At 44.6% G+C, this 23,728-nt stretch overlaps 1 protein-coding gene across 50 annotated transcripts in view; it reads right to left on the reverse strand.

Annotated features, from left to right (window-relative positions):
• Nucleotides 1-23,728, reverse strand: part of LOC110507155 (pleckstrin homology-like domain family B member 1) — a 96,618-nt gene that overhangs the window by 27,078 nt on the left and 45,812 nt on the right. For 26 of the 50 annotated variants that reach the window (XM_090224599.1, XM_090224598.1, XM_090224593.1 and 23 more), the window contains 4 exons: nucleotides 21,162-22,687; nucleotides 3,712-4,023; nucleotides 2,803-2,949; nucleotides 2,376-2,513 (listed from right to left, as the gene is read on the reverse strand). In XM_090224599.1, the coding sequence (XP_090080725.1) occupies nucleotides 2,376-2,513; nucleotides 2,803-2,949; nucleotides 3,712-4,023; nucleotides 21,162-22,687 (2,123 nt within the window). Of the gene's footprint in view, nucleotides 1-1,838; nucleotides 1,899-2,375; nucleotides 2,514-2,802; nucleotides 2,950-3,711; nucleotides 4,024-21,161; nucleotides 22,688-23,728 lie in introns of all 50 variants that reach the window. The other 24 variants (XM_090224594.1, XM_090224610.1, XM_090224605.1 and 21 more) reach the window with 3 other exon arrangements.

Consider the following 23,728-nt stretch of genomic DNA (forward strand, 5'->3'; position numbering starts at 1 on the left):
GAACCGGATGTGTAGGCATGCTAGAATGATCAGAAGTCACATTCATGCTTCTTCGGGCTTCCCAAAATGAACCATGAGCAGCATATCGTTACTAATTAGTGTGTTGCTTTAGTTATCATGGTTGACTACCATTGTGTTTGAAAATGTTTTTAAAACAGTTGTATTATAAAACAGCAGTAAATATCAATCCATTATTTTCCAGGCACTTTGTGGGTTTCACTCATACCAAATTAGACAAAACAGTAGATCAGAGTAAGGCCCACTGCTAAAGCATGAATTACAGAAGGTCAAGGGTAGCAGGGTTGGGTATCCTCTGGGCATCTGGTTAAAAGCTTACGGAACGATCAATAACAACAGATCTTTGTTGTTATTGCAGCATGTGAGTGCAGGCAGTGTAAGCATGGGTAACTAGTGCTCTGCACTACTGCCCTACTGGCACCCAGGCTGTGATATCAAAACCCCCGGAGGGAATAAAAGCTTTCACTGGTACAGTATGGAGCTCTTTCGCAATAGGCCCTCCTCAATTCCCCGCGTCGGCTCTCCTCGTCTCATTCGAAACGGATGGAAGGTCAAAGGGGAAAAAAGGGGAAAAACCTTGGATCTTTTCCTCCAATATGTTTTGAAGAAGAGGAGAGGATGTGTGGAATAAGGAGAGAGAGAGAGAGCCTGAGTCTGATTGTAGTGAAAGCGCCTGGTAAACTACCTCTAGAGGGCCACTGTACAACCAGTAGACTAGAGTAAACCATGCATGAGAGAGAGGGAAACGATCTGCAAACCTAGAACCTTTTTAGCATTACTGCATTATCTATAGTCACATGGTGGGAGAGGGGTGTGGGCGGTGCTTTGGAGTTTGAGTGGCACTCCTTTTCTCCAATCTGCCTAACTGTCACCCTGCTCTGGCTCCACCTCTGTCTGTGACCAATGGCAATAACAGTAGAGAAGAGGACAATACAATACAGGTAGTTTTTCTAGTTTAAGATTTTGTTTTGATTTGTAGTTTTAGCTGAGACAGACCGACAGGGTCTCAAGGTTCTAACTTGAACACAGGAAGTGAGAGCGAGAGAGAGACTCTCCGAAATTGTCAGGAATATACAAATAACAAGATTTTTTTTTAAAGCCTTAAGAAGGAAAGACAAGAAAATGACCCCTTTCAGATTCTCAGTTTAAGTGTGTCTACATAAAGCCTACATCAGTGGAGTGACATGACTAGGTGAAAACAACATACAGTTGTGTAAATTACCTCTGTAATGTTATGAACTACAGTATTTGGTGGGCAATGTAGCCTACACAATAGTCCTAAAAAGACTCCCACAGATATACTTTTAGTGGCCAGCCACTCATACCCACTAGCATCCTGTCCCGAAAGCTTCAGCGAAGTAGAAACCTAAAAGATCAATTCACACCTACGTCCCAAATGGCACCCTATTCCCTTCATAGCCCATAGCCTGGTCAAAAATAGTACACTGTATAGGGAATAGGGAGCCATTTGGGACACGTTAAAGACAAGTGATAATGACATACATGGATTTCAGGCTGACAGTGGAGGAAAGGAGGAGAGGAAATTGCTGAGTGAAGCAGTGAGAGGATTAGAGGTTAATGGAGGATGGTTAGTGGAGCCGAGCTGCAGAAGAAGAAAAATCCCTGAGGAGAGAGACAGAGAAACCACCAAGGAAAATGAAGAACCAAAAAGAAAGAAAAAAAACACCCATACTTAAGTCTAAGAGCCATCGTCCAAAGCTCTTCTAAGGTAAAACACCAATGAATACAACAGATGGAAGAATGGAGCATTCCTCGCTGGGGGAGGTTGAAGAGCGACTGCTACGGCTGGGCGAATTTACCTTGGGATGGCAAAACCAACTAGATACGGTCTTGGGAAGCCATCCAGGATTTGGCAATGCCTTTAAGGAATGTCAAGATACCAGAAAAGGCTGTTCAGTCCCTTTGAGGCTTACATGATGTATAGTCAGTGATGTGAAACGTTCGGAACGCTGCAGAAACAACACGAATAGAACTGCCATGAATCCTTTTTTCTATCCATCAGAAAATGGTATATATTGTTCTACAGGATACATTTCTACGTGAACGTTCTGTAACGTTACATCCACCTGAACAGGAACTATAACAGACAGTCCAGTGGAGGGAAAGGTGGGATGGGTTGTGTCTGTGGTGTTTAAACACAATGTTGAGATCTCACAAATCTCACCTCCCTGTCTGCATACCCACCGTCTGTCTGTTGGTTTTCTCCATTAAAATACAATACAGTAACGTTGGAATGACAGGTTTATAAATGGAGCTAAAAGTCATCTGCAGGTGGTAAGACTGGTTACTGTGTACAGGAGATTTTACTGTGTGTGTGTTTTCCCCCAGGGTCCGACCTTGTCTTTCTCCCTCTGGATGGTGTTCTCCAGCTCCTTGCGCTTGTGTTGCAGCTGTCTGATGATCTCCGTCTCTGCCTCCATCTGGTCCAGTTCCGCCTGCCTCTCCCCCTGTAGCAGGGCCCGCTCCATCTCCGCCTGGGAACGGGACACACCCGTCACACATGAGTCCCCCTGGCCCCCTGCTCCAATCACAGAGCTCCCTAACAGACAGCAGACCTAGCGGTGCATGTGACTTGACACCACCCAGAGCTCATTCAATCACTTTCTGCTTGTTTGTGTTACTAAATGTATGTGAATGCACACACACTCACAGACACACAAACAAACACACACACAGTATATAGTTTCCTTCAGCTTCCCCACATATCTTTCTAGTATTAGAAGTAGCTTACTATCTGGAAATTGAACTGATGGACTTTCTTACCTCCTGCTTGGACTCCTGTAGCTGTTGCTCCAGCTCTGTAATCCGTGATTTGAGCTCGTCGACTCGGGCCAGCACTCTGACCCTCTCGTCCTCCAGGTAACCCAGCTCTGCCCGCTCCACGCCGCCAGAAACAGACTGCTCTTCATGCTGAAGGGGGAGAGAGACAGAAGAGGCAGGCACATTGTCACATATAAGTGTGAAGAGCATGGCCCATTGGCAGTAGTTAACGGTTTCAGTCGGTTGCACGCACACACAGACACACACATTAGGTTAGGGAGGGACTATTTACATCACATGCCTCCTTGTTAAACACTGTCGCTTGGAAAACAAATGTGATCTTCCTCCTGTGTCCGTTTAACCATCAATCGTGTCAAAATTCAAGGTCAGGCTATGTCTAGCAATTTTCCACATTAAATGCATGCAGTAAGCTCTTGCATTCTGTTGTCATTTCAATGGCATGCCTGTAGTTCTCATAGTAAGTACTAATATGTCATGCCTGTAGTTCTCATAGTAAGTACTAATATGTCATGCCTGTAGTTCTCATAGTAAGTACTAGTATGTCATGCTTGTAGTTCTCATAGTAAGTACTAGTATGTCATGCCTGTAGTTCTCATAGTAAGTACTAGTATGTCATGCCTGTAGTTCTCATAGTAAGTACTAGTATGTCATGCCTGTAGTTCCCATAGTAAGTACTAGTATGTCATGCCTGTAGTTCTCATAGTAAGTACTAGTATGTCATGCCTGTAGTTCTCATAGTAAGTACTAGTATGTCATGCCTGTAGTTCCCATAGTAAGTACTAGTATGTCATGCCTGTAGTTCCCATAGTAAGTACTAGTATGTCATGCCTGTAGTTCTCATAGTAAGCAGTAGAAATGATGAAAGTGATAATAGACGGCCCTACGTCTGACCTGGTATCGGTCTCCATTGTGGAGGGCCTGTGGAGGAAGTGGCGTCCTCACCTCCTGATGGGTGCTCTCTGTACTGCTGCACTCCTCCTTGAGGTTCTCCTCGTCGCTCTCCCTCTGCTGTCTCTGGGCCATGCTACGACACAGCGAGCTGGACCCTGCCAAGCTGTCCATAGAGGGTCTCCTGGCCGCCCCCTCCCCCGGTCCCAGACCCCCAGGGAAGCCCATCCTCCCCTCTGCCTCACCCCCCAAGGGCCCGTCGCCCTTGTTGTACTCAGCACACAGGTTCAGGATGGTCTCCAGCCTCTGCCTCTCCTGTGGACAGACAGAAACATAGAAGATCTGATTACATCCAGCCTCAGCTGCAAATATGTCCTCCTCCTCGCCCTCGCCCCAAATCTCATTTCCTGTGTGTGGCTGCCACTGATGCCAATCTGGAAATGAGCAATTTGGAGGTGGGTGGAGATAAACAAAACCCTCCCCAGACCCTCCCCCACCTCCCCCCAGTGATGGCATCTTTCCTCAGGAACCAGGTCTTATCAGGGACAGATCTAGCTCCAGCAATGGCTAGGCCAGACCAAGCTGGTCTAATACGCAGTACAGATCACACTCCTACGAAACAACACAAAAAAACTCCCTTAACTGACATGTTTGTGGATGTTGGTGTGTTCATAGTTATTGTGTCATTGCCTATAACTGGGTCACAGGAAGTTAGTAGGTTAACTATAGGTACTATACTGACGACCGTGTCTTGATCCCAATGAGCAGACATATAGACTGCCTGTGCACCCCTGAAACAACAAGATGTATCACAGCTGGCAGTGCATTGCCAGTGTCTAGAGGTCCTACTCAGGGGTCTCAACAAACACAGTGATTGTAGAAACAGGTGTCATTCTAAGAGGTGTGCTGGCCCACATCTGCAACAGTCCATTGCTGCTCATCACCAGGTGACCCCTGAGGTGACCTTTAACGTCTAAAATTCAACTGGCCCCTGCTGTGAATCCTTTGCTGCAGACGCTGCGACTCTGGTTTTACAGAGACACGAGTTCCTTTTCACTCTATTGTGCCGAACCAACTGTACTGTGCTGACTTGGACTTGGCTTTTCTTTTTACATTGTTCTTTCCAGCACGGTTCCGGTAACCGGGCCAGAACAGTACAGCTCGACTAAGTATTGTGAAAAGGTTATTAGGCAGTCAGTAGAATACAGTGCCCAGACAGATAAACACAGACAAAGAATATTAGAAAACAATTTTTTTTCCAGATGAGTAATGTTTGGTATTTTCAGACGAAGGAGATGTTTTGATCACATGGAAATAGCACCCGTACCACATTACTCCGTCAGATTTGACACCAGATCTAAAACCAGCTAGGTTTTAGACCTAACTAAGGATATTTGGGGTGGCAGGTAGCCTAGTGGTTAGAGTGTTGGGCCAGTAACCAAAAGGTTGCTAGATCAAATCCCCGAGCTGACAAGGTAAAAATCTGTCATTCTGCCCCTCTTCCTAGGCTGTCATTGTAAATAAGAATTTGTCCTTAACTGACTTGCCTAGTTAAATAAACATATGACTAAAGTTTTCAGGTGGTAGGCTCTAGAGTTTTTGATGCACACTCAGACAGTGATTCCCTGTGATTTAGGTAAGTGAGGTTCTCTGATTGGGGTTTCACACACCAAACCCTACATTACCTTAACCTGTAATCTGAGTCAGCCATCTTCACTTAACAGAGGGTTAGAAGAACAAGCCCTGGGCTACAATATGTTCACTAGAGATATGAGGGGAAAGCACAACAGTGTAGCCTCCATTTGCAATGCACAACACCCACATCTTACTGTCTTTCATCTGAAAATGGCACCATGCCTTCCCTTTCTGGATTCACTGATTAGTGAATTAGGTCTAGAAAATGCAGGCCTGACTACACCGACAGCTGAGAAAAACAGAAAATGTTCTCATTCCCTGCATTTTTGTTTGCTAAGAATGTAGTTTACTAAGAAACAGAGCATACCGACAGCAGGCATTCATGGGGCTTTAAAGTTTGTATGGCATAAATCCAGCAGCTTTTCTCTCATACCATGTAACAGGACCTGGCTGGCAGTGCATGGCCCTGGGCTATAGAGAATCAGACTTGGGTTCAATTTATTTAGATTTTTTTTCAGATACTTTGAGCATTTGATCGACCAAGCCTGAGTGCCATACGTGGCAGGTTTGCACTTTTGGGACCATCCCATTGGTTCCATTGTGCCAGACAGAGCTGCTTAAATATTTGGAAGAAAACACTATTTGAACAAAGGTCTGAAAATAATATCTGGATAACATAGTATATTCTCTCTCGAATCCCACCACCTCTCTGTGAGCATGTTTACTTTTTGATGCTGTTAGAAAGTTAACAGAGAGTCAACATAATCGCTGTGTCCAAACAGACTGTCTGAACACAATAGGCCTGTCTGTCTGTCTAGGTTCAAAGAGCCTAGGCTGATTTCTGTTTCTGCAATGCCCATGTGTTTCTCTGTACATGAATCAGCATGACAGCATCAAATTAGCGTAGACACAACTTTCGCATTATGTGATTTTCTGATCTTATGTTCAGTGACTGGTTGCCCGGTTTTTGCTAACTTCAGCAAATTGCTAGTACGTTTTTTTTCTTCTCGCACAGGCAGCTAGTGTCTAGCTAGAGCTAGTGTCTAAAGACCTTCAAGAGTGGAGCACCTCGCCATCTGACGCACCGTTTGAGCACCTCGCCATCTGACGCACCGTTTGAGCACCTCGCCATCTGACACACCGTTTGAGCACCTCGCCATCTGACGCACCATTTGAGCACCTCGCCTTCTGACGCACCATTTGAGCACCTCGCCATCTGACGCACCGTTTGAGCACCTCGCCATCTGACGCACCGTTTGAGCACCTTGCCTTCTGACGCATTGTTTGAGCACCTCGCCATCTGACGCACCGTTTGAGCACCTCGCCTTCTGACGCACCGTTTGAGCACCTCGCCATCTGACGCACCGTTTGAGCACCTCGCCATCTGACGCACCGTTTGAGTACCTTGCCTTCTGACGCACCGTTTGAGCACCTCGCCATCTGACGCACCGTTTGAGTACCTTGCCTTCTGACGCACCATTTGAGCACCTCTAATCCTCTTGTATAAGCACAAAGTACCCTCTTTTGTTTTACAAGCAGAGCTCCCAGTGCCTAAGGTGTTTTTATGTTGAAGTCCCAGGCCACCACAGACTTAAGTGTCAATATGTAACTTTTTGGATGACCTGACCAAATCCACATAGAAATGTGAGTTATAGATCTATTCTTCTACTTGAAAGCAACTCTTAGAAGCGTTAGATCTGTTCAATGTGCACTATTTCTATGCTTCCCGTTAATACGTTTTTTGGGGGGCTCCCGACTGACACAGCGGTCTAAGGCACTGCATCTCAGTGCTAGAGGTGTCACAACAGACCCTGGTTTGATTCCAGGCTGTATCACAACTGACCGTGATTGGGAGTCCCATAGGGCGGCGCACAATTTGCCCAGCGTTGTCCGAGTTTGGCCGGGGTAGGCCGTCATTGTAGATAAGAATTTGTTCTTAACTAACTTGCCTAGATAAATAAATGTTAAATTATGCGTCTTTTACTTTTGGTTTTGTACACCTGCTTCAAACAGCTGAAACAACAACATTTTTGGTTATGGGAAAATATATTTCATAGCGGGTAAGATGGTACAATGATTCTCTACATTATACTATCTTATTTTGTCATATAAACTGAAATTAGGCAAACTATTAGAGTTTTAACTTCTTGGTGACAGGGGGGCAGTATTGAGTAGCTTGGATAAATAAGGTGCCCAGAGTAAACTGCCTGCTACTCTGTCCCAGATGCTAATATATGCATATTATTAATAGTATTGGATAGGAAACACTCTGAAGTTTCTAAAACTGGTTGAATGATGTCTGTGAGTATAACAGAACTCATACGGCAGGAGAAAACCTGAGAAAAATCCAACCAGGAAGTGGGAAATCTAAGGTCTGTTGTTTTTCAACTGTTTGCCATTCCAATATACAGTGTAAATTGTGCACTTCCTAAGGCTTCCACTAGATGTCAACAGTCTTTAGAAAGTTGTTTCAGGCTTCTACTGTGAAGGAGGGGGGAATGAGAGGGGAATGAGAGAGGGTGTCTGGCAGAGTGTCACAGGCTCTGACGCGCCAATGTAAAATGAGATTTTTTTTATATATGCACTTTATCGAACAAAACATACATGTATTGTGTAACATGAAGTCCTATGAGTGTCATCTGATGAAGATCATCAAAGGTTAGTGATTAATTTTATCTCTATTTGTGCTTTTTGTGACTCCTCTCTTTGGCTGGAAAAATGGCTGTGTTTTTCTGTGACTAGTTACTGACCTAACATAATCGTTTGTGGTGTTTTCGCTGTAAAGCATTTTTGAAATCAAACACTGTGGCTGGATTAACGAGAATTTTATCTTTAAAATGGTTTAAAATATTTCTATGCTTGAGGAATTTTAATTATGAGATTTTTGTTGTTTTGAATTTGGCGCCCTGCACTTTCACTGGCTGTTGGCGAGAAGGGACGCTACCGTCCCACATATCCCAGAGAGGTTAACAACCAGGAAATGGCGGAGGGATTTTAAAAATTTCAAATCCCTCAGTTTATAAGCCTTAAACAGTCTCTGTAGATGTCATTAGCTGTCTCCCCCAGGGTAGAGGCACGGCAGAGGCAAGGTGGGACTAAAGTTTTCCAAGCACCTTTAAAGCACACGATACCAAAACCTGGTGGCACAGTCAGAACCTGAGGAGGCGAGAGGAAAGGAGAAGAGGGCGACTCATTGGATCTCCAAGTTGGCTCACACGTCTCACTCTGAACCTGCAGCTTCCGCTCCGTGTAGGTCTAAGTTACTGACTGGTTCCAATCACAACATAGCATATTACTTCACATCCACAACCTATTAAACACATGGCTGTTAATGGTCTATCACCCGCTAGTCTAGTGCTTTGATACCGATTATATGACACAGAGAATTCCAAGAGTTTCCTCGAGTTCCACAACCAGCATGGCAGCATCCACACAACACTATGTAGGCCTAATACTACACTGAACAAAAATGTAAACCAAACATGTAAAGTGCTGGTCCCATGTTTCATAAGCTGAAATAAAAAAATCCCAGAAATGTTCCATAAAAAGCTTATTCCACTCAAACTTTGTGCACAAATTCATTTACATCTCTGTTAGTGAGCATGTTAATCCTTTGTCAAGATAATCCATCTACCTGACAGGTGTGGCATGTCAAGAAGCAGATTAAACAGTATGATCATTACACAGGTGCGACTTGTGCTGGGGACAATAAAATGTGCAGTTTTGTCACAAAACACAATGCCACAGATGTCTCAAGGGAACGTGCATTTGGAATGCTGACAGCAGGAATGTCCACCAGAGCTGTTGTCAGAGAATTGAATGTTCATTTCTCCACAATAAGCCGCCTCCAACATTGTTTTCGAGAATTTGGCAGTGTGTCCAATCGGCCTCACAACAGCAGACCACATACAAGCACGCCTGCTTAGGACCTCCACATCCGGCTTCTTTTCCTGCGGGATTGTCAGATGGGTTGAAGAGAGTGGGGGGGGGGGGGGGGGGGGTATTTCTGTCAGTAATAAGGCCCTTTTGTGGGGAAAAACTCATTCTGATTAGCTGGGCCTGGCTCCCCAGTGGGTGGGCCTATGCCATCCCAGGTTTTCTTATATGAACTGTAACTCAGCTAAATCTTCAAAATTGTTACATGTTGCATTTATATTTTTGTTTATTTTGTTGTTTAAAGTTCACCATGTTCAAGAGTAAAAAACAACAACTATCAATTATTAAATCAATCAACCAATGAAAATTCAATTTGATCATCTACAGTACAGCAAATAAAAGTCAGCAAATCAGTGGGCTACTTACTCTCATTGTGGAGGTGTGAAAAGGCACAGCTCTAGGAGGACAGTGAGACTCATTGGAGTCCCGTTCAAACAAATCCAAGTCTCCCTCCTTGAGACAGATAAACAAACACAGCCCTTCTACAGAGTCCCACCCCCAAACCCCTCCATTGTCTCCAGACCTGTGTAAACGCAGAGATGTAGGGCTGACAATGAAAGATATTTAGTGCCCTCAATAAACAACAGGCCTCTGACTCACATTCCTACCTAGTGTATAGTCGTGGCCAAAAGTTTTGAGAATGATACAAATATTAATTTTCACAAAGTCTGCTGCCACAGTTTGTATGATGGCAATTTGCATATACTCCAGAATGTTATGAAGAGCGATCAGTTGAATTGCAATTAATTGCAAAGTCCCTTATTTGCCATGCAAATGAACTGAATCCCAAAAATTATTTCCACTGCATTTCAGCCCTGCCACAAAATGACCAGCTGACATCATGTCAGTGATTCTCTCGTTAACAAAGTGTGAGTGTTGACGAGGACAGGGCTGGGGATCACGCTGCGATGCTTATTTGAGTTCGAATAACAGACTGGAAGCTTCAAAAGGAGGGTGGTGTTTGGAATCATTGTTCTTCCTCTGTCAACCATGGTTACCTGCAAGGAAACACGTGCTATCATCATTGCTTTGCTTTGCACACATCTTTCACAGGCAAGGATATTGCTGCCAGTAAGATTGCACCTAATTCATTCGAAATCTAAATTTATCGGATAATCAAGAACTTCAAGGAGAGCGGTTCAATTGTTGTGAAGAAGGCTTCAGGGCACCCAAGAAAGTCCAGCAAGCGCCAGGACCGTCTCCTAAAGTTGATTCAGCTGCAGCATCGGGGCACCACCAGTACAGAGCTTGCTCGGAAATGGCAGCAGGCAGGTGTGAGTGCATCTGCATGCACTGTGAGGCAAATACTTTTGGAGGATGGCCTGGTGTCAAGAAGGGCAGCAAAGAAGCCACTTCTCTCCAGGAAAAACATCAGGGACAGACTGATATTCTGCAAAAGGTACAGGGATTGGACTGCTGAGGACTGGGGTAAAGTCATTTTCTCTGATGAATCCTCTTTCCGATTGTTTGGGGCATCCGGAAAAAAGCTTGTCTGGAGAAGACAAGGTGAGCGCTACCATCAGTCCTGTGCCATGCCAACAGTAAAGCATCCTGAGACCATTCATGTGTGGGGTTGCTTCTCAGCCAAGGGAGTGGGCTCACTCACAATTTTGCCTAAGAACACAGTCATGAATAAAGAATGGTACCAACACATCCTCCGAGAGCAACTTCTCCCAACCATCCAGGAACAGTTTGGTGATGAACAATGCCTTTTCCAGCATGATGGAACACCTTGCCATAAGGCAAAAGTGATAACTAAGTGGCTCGGGGAACAAAACATTGATATTTAAGGTCCATGGCCAGGAAACTCCCCGGACCTTAATCCCCTTGGGAACTTGTGGTCAATCCTCAAGAGGCGGGTGGACAAACAAAACCCCACAAATTCTGACAAACTCCAAGCATTGATTATGCAAGAATGGGCTGCATTCAGTCAGGATGTGGCCCATAAGTTAATTGACAGCATGCCAGGGCGGATTGCAGAGGTCTTGAAAATGAAGGGTCAACACTGCAAATATTGACTCTTTGCATCAACTTCATGTAATTGTCAATAAAGGCCTTTGACACTTATGAAATGCTTGTATTTATACTTTAGTATTCCGTAGTAACACCTGACAAAAATATCTAAAGACACTGAGGCAGCAGACTTTGTGAAAATTAATATTTGTCATTCTCAAAACTTTTGGCCACTTCTGTCCATACTGCATGTTCTCATGTCTGACCTATTCAGATGGAAGAGTTGAATTTGATGTTGCTCCAGCGTTGAAGTAGTAGCAGATCCAGCTTGCTGACAGGAGGAACACTGACTGGATTTCCTAGCCAAGCTAAAGACTTATTCCTTATCTGCTAAAGCGAGACTCAAGGGATCAGCTCAGTCACAAGTCTAAACCACAACCAGCCTTACAGTTACACTACAGTCTGCTCCACAGGAAAATACTTAATGAGAAGTAAAATACTGTACAACAAGGTCCATCCCTGCTATGGCCAACCTGGGATTTGAACCCACAGACCCAGAAAAGCCAAGGTCCGGGTTGACAGTCCTACTCAATAGTCAAACTGGTTGCAATTCAAAGATGGCAGTACTCCCACCAACTAACCCACCCACGTTCCATTTATCCATGACTCATTCCTGGTTATTTCATGTTGTTCTGCACTGTTTACTGAGTCATTCTTCCTCCCACCTCCATTTAAATTCATCGACAGACAAAATGTGACAGCACAACACAAACTCGCAGCGAGCTCTCTAAGCATCATTAGCTTTCCTTCTCATATTAGCAAAATGTACTTAGCCTGTTTAGCTAACTGACTGGCAGCGATCCAATGAGTAATTGAAGTGTACAGTTAAGAAAGTCAAAGGAGATTAAAACCCAGGAAAATGTTAGGGTAATTGCTTGACATGAGACCGATTTGATAAAGAGTCTGGAGTGAGGATAAATGGTGTCTTGCAGAAAGTGATTGATGCTCCTCGTTGGGACATTCAGGCACACTCATTTCTAGCCAGCGATTTTAAGGCATTCCCCAAACACCGGGACTCTATCTATCCCTCACTCTCTCAACATCCTCTTTCTTTGAGTGAGTCAGTAGCTTTCCCACAAACCCACTCTCCCTCACTCTCCCACGTTTAACGACTAGGCCTATTCTTTGAATCAAAGCATCTCTTCCTTGCCTTCTTTCCAATGTGAATCTGTGGTTGTACCAGTCTCTCTCCCTTCTTCCTCCTTTTTTCTGTTCCTCTCTCTCCTGTCCTTGTTATGCACTTCTGCATCATTTTCCCAGTGAGCAAAGCTGTTTACAATGACATATTTTCTGATGGCATGGTCAAATTACACTGAGTTTACAAAACATTAAGAACACCTTCCTAATATTGAGTTGCACTCCCCCTTTTGCCCTCAGAACAGCATCAATTACTCAGGGCAGGGACTCTACAAGGTGTCAAAAGCGTTCCACAGGGATGTTGGCCCATGTTGACTGCAATGCCTCCCACAGTTTTGTCAAGTTGGCTGGATGTTCTTTTGGTGGTGGACCATTTTTGATACACACAGGAAACTGTTGAGCGTGAAAAAAACAGCACCGTTGCAGTTCTTGAAACAAACCGGTGCACCTGGCACCTACTCCATACCCAGTTCAAAGGCACTTAAATATTTTGTCTTGCCCATTCACCCTCTGAATGGCACACATACACAATCCATGTCTCAAGGTTTAAAAATCCCTCTTTAACCTGTCTCCTCCCCTCCATCTACACTTTTTTAAGTGGATTTAGCATAAATAAGTGATCATAGCTTTCACCTGGTCAGTCAGGTGGAAAGAGCAAGTGTTCTTAATTTTGTACACTCAGTGTATATACACTGACCAGAAAACAACCAACACCCCTGTGGGGAATGCCCATATTGTAGGCATCTTGTCAGCCGTTGGATTGGAACATGTTTTGTTATTGCTTAAAATGTTGCACTGTAGACATGCAACAAGGACAGCCACCAAGTTACCAAGAACAAATTCAGAGTCTCACTGATGCAAAGGCATTCTTCACAACTCATAACCCAAGGAAAAAAAGAACGTCACACTCTCCTTAGTGCAGCGAACACTGGGAAAACAACCACATTGAAGATATCTCTCTCTCTCTCTCTGATGAAAAATCACGGCGGTTTCTGTGGTTTCTGTGTAATTAGAACGGCAGCTTCAAACAGCCACATGGAAGACTAGCCCTCCAGCAGCATCCAGTACTGGTGTCCATGTCCCAAATGATACCCTATTCCCTATACAGTACACTATTTTTGATCAGGTCCCATAGGGTAAAATAGGATACCATTTGGGATGCAGCCTGTATCACTGACTATGTTTGAGAGGAAACTTGTTGTCCCTGGTCGAACTGGTTTGCATTCAAAACTAATGATGCCTCTATTAATGAGACAACAGCCCCCTTCCCCTGGATGTCTCTCTGAGTGGCAGTAAGGCCGGTCTTACAGCCACATGTCAAATAAAAAACAGAGACAAGTTTCGAGGAAAGATGCAAGTGAAGTATGATCCCGTTTTAGAAGCTGACTAGATGACAAAGGTTTCCAAACCTATACATTGTGTTGTGCCCATCATCCATCCCACAATATTTAAATGCAAAACAATGTACTACAGGAGAACATAGAAGCACCAAGTCTACACCACCATACAACTATTAGCTTTTATGATACTGCAGCATGCTTTCTATGATATCCATAAGACCAGGTTTGTCCAGGTGAGGTTAAATGAACATACGGTCTCTCACTCTCTGTCTCCCCACTTTCTCTCCCTCTCTCTCTGTCTCCTCCCTTTTGGCTGGGCCCCTGTCTGAGAAGACAGAACACACTGGCACGGCAGGATGTTGACTAGGCTAAACTCAGACTTCACAGCCACACAGTAGAAGATGAATGACCCCTGACCTCCAAACATTTACACCCTTCACTGTGGCCTGAGTTGTGCTCATTAAAAAGGATAGTTCACTCAAATAACAAAATTACATACTGGTTTCCATACAATGGAAAATGAAAATGAGCCCTGAGTCTAGGTTATCAGTCTATTTGGTTCCTAACTAACACGACTCTAGAATCTCTTAGCGACAGACGCAGAGGTCTTGAAGCTGAGTGTGTTTGACGTTGCGTGGATAGGATGCACTTTGAAAGGAAGCGTAAGAGTTTCATGGTATGTTTCTCTGTGAGTATTGAATCATTCAATTCAAGGTCATCTTAGCATAACATTGTTAACCTCTCTAGGGTAGGGGGCAGCATTCGGAATTTTGGATGAAAAGCATGCCCAAATTAAACAGACTGCTACTCGGGCCCAGAAGATATGATATGCATATAACTGGTAGATTTGGATAGAAAACTCAAAAGTTTCCAAAACTGTTCAAATAGTGTTTGTGAGTATAACAGAACTGATTTAGCAGGCGAAAACCTGAGAAAAATCGATTCAGGAAGTTTTTGGGGGGATTTTGTAGTTTTCTATTCAATGCCATTACAGTATCCATTGACTTAGGACTCCATTTGCAGTTCCTATGCCTTCCACTAGATGTCAACAGTCTTTAGAAATCGTTTCAGGCTTGTATTCTTATAAATGAGGGAGTAAGGCCAGTCTGAACGAGTAGACCCTAACGTGATGCAGAGTTTTTTCAGGCGCATGTGCATTTCTTGTTTACCTTTTATATTGACGACGTTATTGTCCGGTTGAAATATTATAGATCATTTAGGCTAAAAAACAACCTGAGGATTGAATATAAACATCGTTTGACATGTTTCTATGAACTTTACGGACACAATTTGGATTTTTTTGTCTGATTGTTTTGACTGAGTTTGAGCCTGTGGATTACTGAAGAAAACGCGCTAACAAAACAGAGGTTTTTTGATATAAAGAGACTTCTTCGAACAAAAGGAACATTTATTGAGTAAATGAATGTCTTCTGATTGCCACCATATGAAGATCATCAAAGGTAAGGGATTAATTTTATCTCTATTAAAGCGTTTTGTAACGCTTCTGCTTGGCTGGTTACTGTTTGTAATAATTTGTCAACTGGGCTATGTTCTGGGCTAGGTATGCTTTCGCCGAAAAGCATTTTATAAATATGACACTGTGGTTGGTTTAACAAGAAGTTAATCTTTAAACCTATGTAAAATATGTTTTGTTTTCTGAATGTTTATAATGAGCATTTCTGTAATTGAATTTGGCGCTCTGCAACCTCACTGGATGTTGGCCAGATGGGACGCTAGCGTCCCACATACCCTAGAGAGGTTAACAGTTTAAAAACTTGTCTGTGTAGCTCTCTCTTGCTAATGCAGTTATAACTGATGAAACAATGAATACCCGACACAAGTCTTTAACACCATCCAAACACACAGACACATAACAAATCACATTTAAATATAGACAGAGACAGCAGCAACAGTTCCACGATTGCTAATATTAGAGTTGTCCCCTGTTACCCTCATGAGTGCAGTCACATTGGAGAGGAAAGCTGGGTACTCCTGAGCCAGAGAGAGTAAGTACAGCATGGCTTGGTCCCTACTCTGTCCCGCTGTGTGTGCTTCCGATCCGCTTCCATTGAGGACATTACGTTGCTCCATTACTGGTCCTAGATCAGTGTAGTATGTACAGTCAAGCTTTGGCTGCACTGTGGCTCTATTGCTAGGTTATTTTCCCAGTGCTGGCTTGTTCAGTTGTGATTCACCTCCTCACGTTTCAACAGAGCTCGGATGGAGATCATTCCTCTGTCCTCAGGCCCAGGGGGAGAGGCTTAGACACTGGGAGGAGGGGTCAGAGCTCACTATATGGGGCTGACTTCCTCAAACGGGATGTGGCTTACATAACCACGCCTATGTTACTGATTAATATTTATATCCTAATAGAATTTTATAAAATATAGCCAAATCAACAGATCAGAAAAACAAGTTATTGGGGGCCTATTTGTTTACAATGCTCTAGTCTTAAGACATGTTTCTGCACACCCTTGGGAGACCATAAAGTAGGAGTTCTCCTAAAATAAAGTAAGGTAAGAATAGTGCCTTTTGTGGAAATATTTTTTGATAATTTTTTTTGTTGTCAAGATAGCATTTCTTGTCCTCTTTTCAGACAGAGGGTTTTTGACCGCTTGCAACTTCTGGAAATGAAGCTTCTCCTCCCGGTCGTTCCAATTTGCTCGTAAAATGATTTACCTAATTCATGTAAAAATGAACAACTGCTATTGGGTAAACTTGATCTACTTGAATATAAAGTGTAATCCCCCTTCATCTAAAATGAATGCATTAAGATGGTAATGACAAAAACAAATTTCAGATCACGGTTATTGTCCATAATAGTCGGCTACACGATTACACAATAATTGTGACAGCCCTATGACCTCTATCTCCCTGAATGTTCTCTGAATGCAGATAGCCTAACTTATTTTTGATCACCTCACATGCCATCTTAAGCACCCAAACAACGATTGCTTTGAAACAGCATGGTAGCGTGCCATATTTGGCAAATTGTGACAATGGGGCGGTAGAACTGACACAGAGAACCTAAAATAGACACAGAGCATATTTATTGTTATTCACACAGAAAATACTACAATAGCTTCCCTTCAAATGGAGTATGAATGAGAGATTTGCTACTTACTGTCTACTCACAGATAATCTGGAAGGAACCCAATTGAACATCTCTGGAGAGACATGAAAATAGCTGTGCAGCGATGCTCCCCATCCAACCTGACAGAGCTTGAGAGGATCTGCAGAGAAGAATGGGAGAAACTCCCCAAATACAGGTGTACCAAGCTTGAAGCATCATACCCAAGAAGACTCGAGGCTGTAATCGCTGCCAAAAATGTTTCAACAAAGTGCTGAGTAAAGGGCCTGAATACATATGTAAATGTAATATTTCAATTTCTTATTTTTAATACATTTGCTAACATTTCTAAAAACCTGTTTTTGCTTTGTCATTATGGGGTATTGTGTTTAGATTGATGAAGAAAAAAAAAAATCACGGGTCAAGGGTCCTGAATACTTTTCAAATGCACTGCATGTCCCTCGAGCTAGAGAGAACAATAATAACCTAAATCGTATCCATGCTAATTCTGAGACGCTCAGCTGACAAATAAGGGTATTTTTGTTTAGCTAAGTTTAGAAATGTTGCTGTGAGCATGACGAAACTTGTCCGCATTATAATGGTAACGGAATATGTGATATCATCATCCTTGGACCTCTCATTACAACAATGAGATCCTCTTCAGTAGACTGCCGTTTTCACAACACTGTCTGACAGTCAGAGCAGCCAGCCAGTGACTAACGCCATATGCCAAGTGTCTTGGCCAAGGCAACGCTTCACTAATCAACCATGTATAGCACTACAACTCAAAGGCAGCTCAGACGTGACAAATAATATCCTTAACTGTCTGGACTCCTATATGATATAGAGCTCACCTCTGAAAATAACATCTTACGGTACCGTTTCACTGTTTTATGTGGCACGTTATACTTGGATGAAAGAGAATGAAGGCGCTGTGTAAACATTGCAAACAGAGGTCGTCCCTGGTGAACACTTCCGTTTTCTCGGTCCACAAATCACACAAATGTCTTTCCAGAACACTCAAATAATTGAGTATGCTTGGTACAGTAAACAAGTCTTATGTATAAACCCTGCTGATAGTTTCAGGATGCCAGAGAGAGCCTGTGGTGCCTCCCTCTGTAGGGATAGATAGCTGTACCCAGCATACCTCCTTGCTTTGGGCATGACACTGATCCCCAGGGTCTGACTGACTGCATCCGAAAATAACTTGGCGACAAAGTGTAGTTAGTTACCCCTGGCTTGGACAGACCAGACCAGACAGACAGACATGGTCCATGGGTACAGAAAGTGTGGCTCTTTTGGGGTAAATATAGCCTCAATGATTGGACTGTACACCTCCCCCCACCTCCCCTTCCCCCATATCCCTGTGAGAGACACTGAGGACCTGTGTCACGCTAGGCTCGCTGCGCTGCTTCTCCCCATCTTGCACCACGGCAGGATTCTATGGCCTTCCACTTACAAGGACCTTATGCCATGCTTAGTTCTGCACAGTTCTTTCTGTGTCTAGTTGCTGGATCGTAAAGACCCTTTCAGAACAGAATCTTTGGGTGTATTAAAATGGATGTAGAAATAGCTCATGGTAATAATGGCTACGGGACCCAAATCCTTCATTCAGTGCTGCATGAGCTGAGCACACCTGGGTTCACAGTGAACACATACAATACCCCTCTCGATCCCTCCTAACAAAGAAAATACTATCATACCAGTGGCAAAGCTCATCTTAATCTGGTTATATATGGTTATACTTGGGATAGCTAGCTCACTAAGCTAAAGCCTAGGCATTTGCTCAGGGAGCAAATGCAAGCCTTCTGGCTTCAGACAAGGTTACTAATCACGCAGGCGTTACGTAATTCGCCAAACCACCCGTCTTACATTTGGAAAGTAAGAACGACAGTTGACAAAGAAAACGTAAATCCCTACAATCTGTCCCCCTTCTTAGCACCTTTCTCCATAAACCACATGCCTTATCCGCATGGTTTATGTACATTCCCCGAGATTCCTTCTGCTATTTACATTCTGTCCTATGTCAATATTTCCCAGTCTAACGGCACAAGGTTAAGACCAAAGGTCGTTATGGTTCGCTGTAATAACCACCCTTTCAATTTAAACCCCATCCATACAGAGAGAATCACAAATACAATTTAACTGATAAGGTTGGGGGACCTTTTTTGTCCTTAACAATCCTGACAATTGCTTTTCTCGTAGAATCTGAACAGAGATATTTCTCCTACACTTAGGGCAGCAGCCTACTCCAATACATGGGGGTGACGGAGGAGACAGAGACAGATTGTGTCCATTCTGGGATTGCCAGACATGGTTTTACTGCTGTGTAATGGAAGTAATGCTCCTGTTGGGAACCAGAGCATAGCCCAGTGTACACAGAGTTGCAAGTCATTCTTCCTCTGACCAAAAGAACTGCCCTTATTTTGGCAGCAGCACCCTACTCATAGAAATAGAATGTACCCATGACTGTAACTTCATATTGCCAAGGTCTGAGGGGGGTTTCCCAATCTAGTCATTCTATTGCTATGGTGTACCTACAAGGAGGCAGACGAGTATTCATCACACAGATATAAAAGGACATTGTCTCAGGCGCTTCATCGGGGACACAGACGGATCCAAGATGTCTACCGCTCCCGCCCCCTCTTCAGTGCAAAAAAGGACAACAAACAATGGGGTTGCCATGGAAAAACCTGGGCGTTTAGTCACCGCACGTTGGCAGATTAGAAGGTTTCAGTCGGGATTCAGAGTTTTTTTACAATCCATACTCCTCACAAATATGGACTTCACTGTGCTCTCCTCTCCCATCCTCTTAGGTTAAACAAATGGTTAACTGGTCATGTGGAGGAACACTTGAGTGGAGACAGACTAAACATGGTGGTTAAAAAAAGGCTATACGACAAAATACAGCTCAGCACATCCAGTAGCTTCATCATAAACATGTTGTGTATGACGGTATAACTCTGATTTAATTCTTATGTGAAAACCACGAGGGGGCCAATCTAACAACATTCTGATTTCATTGTTGTTTTTATTGGATAAATAGTGGAGCGAGAGAGACAAGCAGGGAGAGATTTTTCTGTCAGCATAGTGTCAGGGGCTGGATTTGGGAATATTCCCAGGCGGCTGAGTTATCCCCTAGGCCACTGGTCACCAACCTTTTCTGAGTCCAGATCACTTTCTGAGTCAAAATGCAAGCCGAGATCCACCGCTCAGATTTTGCTGAACATTGCTTCAAAAACGTAAGCTTATGCAACATGAACCTATTAAAAACACAGTACTGTAGCAATGAGACACAGCGGAGCGACAGAGAAGCCATTTGAGGGCTCGCCTCAACGTACCTCCGCTCTCCCTTTCCTCCGCTGACACTGACCAAAAAGATACACTGCCTTTCAACTGAGGGCGAAACTTGAGTCGCACTGCATTATTTCATGCACAAATTCATGTTGTTACTCCTATGAACAGAGAAAGTGAAATATTCCTCAATATTAAAAAGACACAAGACACCAATAATAACGATACACTTACCTACTCATTCACTACAGCTGCAGTGCTGGTTGTAGCACAAGTGGAAGTAGGAAGAACGTGCATTTTATGGCTTATAAAAGTGTTGAAAACAAAGTGTTGACAGAGCTGAGTAAGAACTTACCCTCACTCATAAAAACAGCAGCTCTTTGCTGTATTCGTTGACAGTCTCTCTCTAGTCATGGTTTTAGAAGTTTTCAAATCTCACAGTATCAACTTTGCTGTAACATTCTTTTACGTGTGCTATGTTACTGCAGGCATGGTAATCTGAGCCATCCGATTGGCCAGCGGCAGGCCTATGGTGCACTTGATTTGCTCTCCGGGCCCACAGGGAAGGCAGAGTTTGTACCTTCAGACACATGAAATGGTTAAAAATGGGAACACTTTGCCTACCTGGCACGAAGGGTAGCTAAAAAATAGGAATAAAAAAAATGTAAATAGGAACGCAAGGCTTTATAGTTGTTATTTTTTATAGAAATGTTTGGCGATCGACTGGCCGATCTCCAAGGCATTCCTAGTCGATCACCAAACATTTCTGTGAAAAAAACAACGATAAAGGCTTGCGTTCCTATTTTTGGTGACCACTGCCCTTGACCATCTTGATGACCAGTAGAAAAATGAATGGTCATTTAATTGATAGTATTACTTGGATAAATATTGTTCAACCAATCCAATAACTTCTAGGTTGCTATTACCCTGCATCTCTGTATCACGTAGGTCAATGATGATTGGTGTGAACGACTAGCCTAGCTCACAGCTAACAGTTGATCCAGCTAAGGGCAGGCCGCTCTACTTACCAGTCTTTCCATCTCCTGCTCCCTGAGCCTCTCCTCTCTCTGGCGCCGGTGGTACTCCAACAGCTCGTCCTCGTTGTCGCTGATCTCAGAGATGCTGTTTTTGCGCTCGCGCATGCCCGGGTGGGGGCCCCTCAGATCCCGGGGGCCCCCAGACATCTTCCTATGGCCCCTGGGGCTGGCAAGAGGAGAGGAGCCAGGCAGAGAGCCCAGGCTGTAAGCTGGGGAGAGGGCATTCCCAAAGCTGGCCTTCCTCCCCCCTCCCCCGCTCTCCATCATCATCAACCCTGAGGTGGGGGAGGGGCTGCGGGCTCGGACCACACTGCCGCCAAACTGGTCCTCCGCGGGGGACTCGGCCTTGCGTTGGAGCCTGGGGCTCTCCGGGACTCCCAACTTCCCCAATGATGATGGGCTCTCAGGTGTTCTCAATGTGGGGATACTTCCAGGGAGAGCCCCCGGGAGAACAGGCACCCCTCTGCGAGCCATGGAGGGGCTGAGAGGAGGGAGCTCCTTCATGCTGCTGGCCCCGCTGCTGAGCTCAAGGTTCCTGCGAGACAGTCGAGGGCTCTCTGGGGGCTGCAGCGTGCGGGGGTGGGGGAAGGGGTGGTGCTGCTGGAGTGGAGAGCCCCCCTGGATGATGTGGACGATTGGGTCCAGGGGAGGCTGAAAGGCCCTGCTGTGCTGGGATAGCAGCTGTCTGGAAGGGCTGGAGGTGAGGGAGTGGTCCACTTGCTCTCTGAAGGGGCTGGCCGGGCGCTCCTGGAGGATGGTTCCCGCTTTCGTCCTTGGACTGGATGGGGAGGAGGTGGTGTAGGGGAACTTGGCCGTGAATCTGGGGCTACTTGGCACTGCATTCCTGCCCATGTACCCGGCATCGGCTGAGGCAATAGATAGGTGGGTCAGTCTAGGGCTCTCTGAACCCACCCCCCCTGGGCTGTCCAGGCTCTGGCCTCTGCGGGCTGGCTTGGGGCTCTGGGGGGCCTCCAGGAGACCTTTTCTCTGGTGCCTAGGGCTCTCAGGAACCCTCTGCACCCCGCCTCCAGGGCTGTAGTTGGTCAGTGTGGTCCTTGGCTGAGGGATGGGTGGTGTAGTTGTGTAGTTGTAGCTGGATGAGCGGACCGGCACGGGGGGCAGGGATGGGTCCTGGGGGTCCAGGCAGCCGCTGGGAGAAGGGCTGGTGTAGCTGCCTGCGCTGCTGGCCGCCGAGGGAGAGGACAGGGGGGAGAAGGGTGGGGAGGTGTTCTCATAGCTGGAGCCCACAGACATGGCTCCTGGGCTGGTGGGAGGGGAGAGGAGGTATCGGCCTCCTCCATTGACCATGGGGGACAGCGGGGAGTGGGGGATGGGGTGGTCTGAAGAGGGAGGCTGGGGATCATCCATGACTAGGGAGTCCATGATGTCCTGGAGGTCCTTTTCGATGGAGCTGACGATGGCACTATGCTCGGAGCGGGAGTCTCTCTCCCCGGGGGCTGGGTGGCGCGACTGGGACGCTCCTGACTGATGGTTCCCATTGACCAGGCCCTCTGTATCTGTAGAGAATACATAACTAATATCAGTCTCAGGTATACAGTACATAGGCCTACTACACAGTACACATACATGTAAAGAGTGGTCAGAGTAAATATTATGATCACTCACTAGGCTATACTATGAGTAAAGACTATGATCACTGCAATATATACGGTATATATATATATTATACAGTATAGATACCAAAATGTGCAATATGTACAGTATGGTATATCCCTGAAAACAAATAGAAACAGGCATAGGCTCTAAGAGCTGAATAGATAATGAGATGTTGAGAGAAATGAATGCACCATAAAGTTCATAAATGGACTGTATCTTACGGTTGCATCACCTCTCATTAATATAAAGTGCCTTGTTACTTATATGATTTAACCAAAGCCCTTAGCACAAGTACCTACAATTGGCACTTAAGTTTTATAGGTTGGCTACACTTCAATCCATCAATTATCTTAAAGCGCTTCTAAATTTAAACCCACCTGCTGCCCAACTTAATTTACCCAACCCACAATTTGCATGAAGAAATGCTACTGAGAAAAAGGAGGGATAAAAGAGGCAGAGAAAGAGTGAGAGAAACAGGCAGAGAGAAAGATTAACAGAGAGACAGACAGACAGACAGACAGAGGTAGACAGACAGACAATCAGACAGACAGACAGACAGACAGACCGGAGACAGACAGAGACAGACAGACAGACAGACAGAGATTTGTACATTGTTACAACACAGTATATATACATAATATGATATTTGTAATTTCTTTATTGTTTTGAAACTTCTGTATGTGTAGTGTTTACTGTTCATTTTGATTGTTTATTTCACTTTGTATATTATCTACCTCACTTGCTTTGGCAATGTTAACACGTTTTCCATGTCAATAAAGCCCCTTGAATTGAATTGAAATTGAGAGACAGAGAGAGAGACAGACAGACAGACACCGCAAAAGACAGGCTTTGGAAAGATAAAGATTGAGGAGAAAATGTGCCAGTATAACCCACTTAGTGTGTGGCTGAAGAGCAGCGCACGCCAGGGCACAGTGGTAATT

Source organism: Oncorhynchus mykiss, chromosome 27 (genome assembly GCF_057628025.1).
Source record: "Oncorhynchus mykiss isolate SJ-2025 chromosome 27, ASM5762802v1, whole genome shotgun sequence".
Lineage (NCBI taxonomy): Eukaryota > Metazoa > Chordata > Actinopteri > Salmoniformes > Salmonidae > Oncorhynchus > Oncorhynchus mykiss.